Source organism: Triticum aestivum, chromosome 2D (assembly GCF_018294505.1).
Source record: "Triticum aestivum cultivar Chinese Spring chromosome 2D, IWGSC CS RefSeq v2.1, whole genome shotgun sequence".
Classification (NCBI taxonomy): domain Eukaryota; kingdom Viridiplantae; phylum Streptophyta; class Magnoliopsida; order Poales; family Poaceae; genus Triticum; species Triticum aestivum.
The window spans coordinates 332712601-332716587 of record NC_057799.1 but is presented as its reverse complement, the minus strand read 5'-3'; the positions used below and the strand labels follow the sequence as shown (position 1 = coordinate 332716587).

The following is a 3987-nucleotide window of genomic DNA, read 5'->3' as shown; positions in this document are numbered from 1 at the left end:
GCGAACCATGAACATATTGCAACACCCTACAGTGGGGGCCCCTCACGTTTGCGCGAGAACGGAGGACACCGTAGGACATCACCATAAATAGAATATATAATCATACCAACCAAGATCACGATTAACCCACAGGACAAAACGGATCTACTCAAACATCATAGGATAACCATAGATCATTGGGAAATAATATATGGAGTTGAGCACCATGTTTAAGTAGAGATTACATCAGGGAGAAGGGGTGTTACACCGCTGCATAGAGGGGGAGAAAGTTGGTGTTGACGGTAGCAAGTTTGTTGATGTTGATCTCCGTCCCGATCTTTGCCCCGGCGGCACTCCGACGCCACCGGAAGCGAGGGGGAGAGAGCCCCCACCTTCTTCTTCTTCCTTGGCCTCCCCCTAGATGGGAGGAGAGTTCTCCCTCTGGTCCTTGGTCTCCATGGCGGCGGAGGGGCGGGAGCCCCTCCGAGATTGGATCTCCCTCTCTGTTCTCTTCTGTTTCGCATTCCCCAGATCAGGCCGAAAACCGTTTTTTATATTCCCGGAGATCCGTAACTCCAATTGCGTTCAGATTTTAACACGTTTTTTCGGATATAAGCTTCCTTGCGCCCGAAGTAAAGCTCCAATCGACGTACGAGGTGGGCACAACCCACCACCTTGCGCTAGGGGCCTATGGTGCGCCCTTGTGTCTTGTGGGCTATGTGGGCCTCCGTTTGCGGTAATTTCAACTCCCAAAAATCACATATATTCCAAAATAATTCTCCGTGAAATTTTATTGCATTTGGACTTCGTTAGATATGGATTTTCTGCGATACGAAAAACATGCAATCAGCAGAGCAGCCATGTCGCCGCCAAGGAGGAGCTAGCGGTGTCGGCAAGTGGCGGGTGAAGAAGCTCCTGCAGCAACCATAACAGGGGCTCGTCGTCGAGGCAGTGGGGGTCGTCCACCGCATCCTTGTCCACGGCGATGGCGGGCGGCGGTGGGTCGTCGTTCCGGCTGCTTCCTCGTGTGTGCTCACTGATCGTTGATATTGCAAAGAACATGCAATCTTATTTAACTTGGCGAGAAATCATTCAATGGAGCAGTGTGGTACTATTCCAGGCTACCTTGATTAATAGTGCATTCGATTCTCATTTAATTTTACCACGGGCGCAAGCCCAGCTAGGCCCATATGAGCGACGTCCAACATAGCGTACGAAGAAACGGACGAGCATAAGCAAATCTGGAGTGTCCAAAACGACCGGATTTTTTATTTTTAAAAAAAGACGGTGAAGAGAAAGAAACAATAGCCTTTTTATTAGTAGAGAAGATAAAGATTAGGGAAAAAGGTATAGAGGTATAGATATATAATAGATTAGGCGTTTTCTTGGCTCCTTCTAAAGAAAAAGTCAATGTCAGTAGGGATGGGTGCAAAAAAAACTTGGTTGACCGAGAAAAAAAAGGAAAACAAAGTGTCGTTTAATTTACATCAAGGGCATCCATCGAACGAATTAACAAGCCAACATACACAAGTACTTCTTACACAACTAGACGTGTAAATCCCCGCAAAAAAACTACTCCCTCCGTTCCTAAATATTTGTCTTTCTAGAGATTTCAAATGGTCACCACATACGGATGTATATAGACATATTTTAGAGTGTAGATTCACTCATTTTGTTCCGTATGTAGTCACCATTTGAAACCTCTAGAAAGACAAATATTTAGGAACGGAGGGAGTAGACGTGTAAAGCTAAAACATCGGTCGTTGCTTCTGCGTTGAATTTTAAACCATCAACATCACAAGCCCCATGAGCCAAACACGTGTGCGGACCACCACTGTGTTCCCCGCCGAAGTGTGCGCGCCTGCGGCCGCGTCAGCGCTATGCACGGGTGGCGATGATGCAGGAGCGTCATCGTCTAGGGCACTGGCCTCGTCGGACGATTCAAGTGTCTCAGCCTCGGTAATGGTCGGGACACTCACGTTGGACGATGAACCGTAGGCTGGACCGGGTGCCGCGGAACTCCCCGTGCCCGACGAGCTGATGCTCGGTGGAATGATTGCTGCTCTGACCTGCATGACGGATAGATTGTACGGTCGGCACGCAACGACCTTCACCAGCTGCGAGCTGAGCGGTGCCCCGGGCTCGGCTGAGCCAAACACCATCTGGTCGTCCGCGCTCCGGGTGTAGTTGACGAACCCCATGCGGTCGGTGGCGGCGCCGGTAGTCTGGAAGAGCGAGGTAAGGAGCGCCGTCCCCTTCTCGATGGTTTCGAGTTTCATGGGATCGTAGTAGTCGAGGATGACGTGCACGGCGAGCACCTTCTTCTGCGTGTCTGTCGGCAGCGACATGATGCCGCTGGCAGCGGAGTTGTCGACCACGAGAACGGTGATGGTCTGCCGCTTGTTGATTTCCTCAGCGAGATTCGTCTTCGACAGAAGGCTGTTGAAGGTCAAGAACTCGGGGGATTCGTTGAGGACCTCGGTAATGTTGAACTTTGTCGCGGTGGCCGCGGCCGACGACGCAAGGGTGAGAAGGAGTGCGGCGGTGGTGGCCCTCAGACATGCCATGATTGCTGAGGTACGCACGTACAGGCTTGGGGCAAGGCCGTCCGGTAGTGATGATGGGTGGAGAGGAGAAGAAATAGCGAAGGTGGTGACAAATTTGGATGCCAACTTTGGGGGTGTGCATGCACTGGTGAATTGAGATTTTGTAGGAAGTTGTAACCAGTCACATGACTGGTTACGAAGAGGATTACGTTATTGCACATCTAAGTGAGTGAATCTAGTAAAAAAAGAAAAAGAAAAAAAATTCACACGAATCTCAACGTAAGATCAATGACATAAGACTTAGATGTGCAATACTTATAGCACATCTAGATGTGCTTTAGCAAAACTGTATTAGATATTGTTACCACGGGTAAGCGATACGGTATCCTTATCACTCGTTTTTATAAACCGAGGAGTGCAGATAGCTAAGTTGTCAATGATCAGCTTTAAGAAAATGATAATGGGTGAACGTCAGATCTTTTGTGCCTTCCAACAAACGCCCTCAAAGCCGTCTGGTCACGATCAAACGAACGATGTTTTCTCCATGAAATATTTTTCGATAAAGGGAATATATTAATATCATGAAGATATTAATTACACCCAACCTCTGCACCAGCAAGATGTCCGAAAACATCAAGGATGCACACAACCAAAAAAGAAAAGAAAAAGAGAAGAAAGACCTTGCCAAGGTGATCAATCACTTGTAGCAGCAACACTTTAACCACCACCGAAGACAGCACCCGGACTACAAAAATAGTTCTCCATAAGCAACGCCTCTAAGAAGGAAACAATGCACAAGCGTTGTCATCGCCCGATCCAAGATCTTAGGTTTTCACCCGAAGAAAGTCTGCGTTCCCAAAAACATTGTCTTCAAGAAGACCATTGCCAGGTTCAACCAATAAAGGCCAGACCTTGGGTTTTTTCACCCTGAAAATCACGACTCGGTACTCGAGGAGCACGACGAAAGCCGAGGTCCTCTAGTGCTGCCGTCCCCACTTGCCTATGCTGCTGTTGCAAATCACCGATCACTAGGCTCACGGGCACCGTGTATGCGGCTTGGACAGGAGAAGTCTCACAGCCAAACCCACACGATAGTCCGTGAAGCAATGTCTTCATCGCGTCCAGGATCCCACCTCCGCCGTTACCATCTGGTCTTCCAATCTTAGCCATCTTTACATTCCTCGCATCTGCCAACACCATGGAAATCGCAACTTCGACATGTCCCATGCATGATGTCGACTGATAGCGGAGCTTCGCAACACGCCCCTTGAAGCCCCACGGGCTGATGATTGTGGACGCGCCGGACTTGATCCTCTCCAAATCAGAGGTCTAGGAGCACTTTGCCAATCCGTAAAGATCGCTAGTGGAGAAATCCAGAACTCGTTAGCGGCTAGATCAAAGGTGACCGGCAGCAGCAGATTGGCGAGAAGGACGGAAGAGGACCACTAGGCCAAAAAAGGGG

At 49.1% G+C, this 3987-nt stretch overlaps 1 protein-coding gene across 1 annotated transcript; it reads right to left on the bottom strand.

Moving 5' to 3' along the window:
* Positions 1-1726: 1726 nt before the first annotated feature.
* On the bottom strand, positions 1727-2590 carry LOC123049296 (fasciclin-like arabinogalactan protein 14). The gene has a single exon (XM_044472235.1). The coding sequence runs from the start codon at positions 2544-2546 to the stop codon at positions 1761-1763; it is 786 nt and encodes a 261-aa protein (XP_044328170.1). The 5' UTR covers positions 2547-2590; the 3' UTR covers positions 1727-1760.
* Positions 2591-3987: the final 1397 nt, after the last annotated feature.

Coding starts and splice junctions, on each gene's coding strand:
- LOC123049296 (XM_044472235.1), bottom strand. CDS start 2,546: ATGGCATGTCTGAGGGCCACCACCGCCGCACTCCTTCTCACCCTTGCG.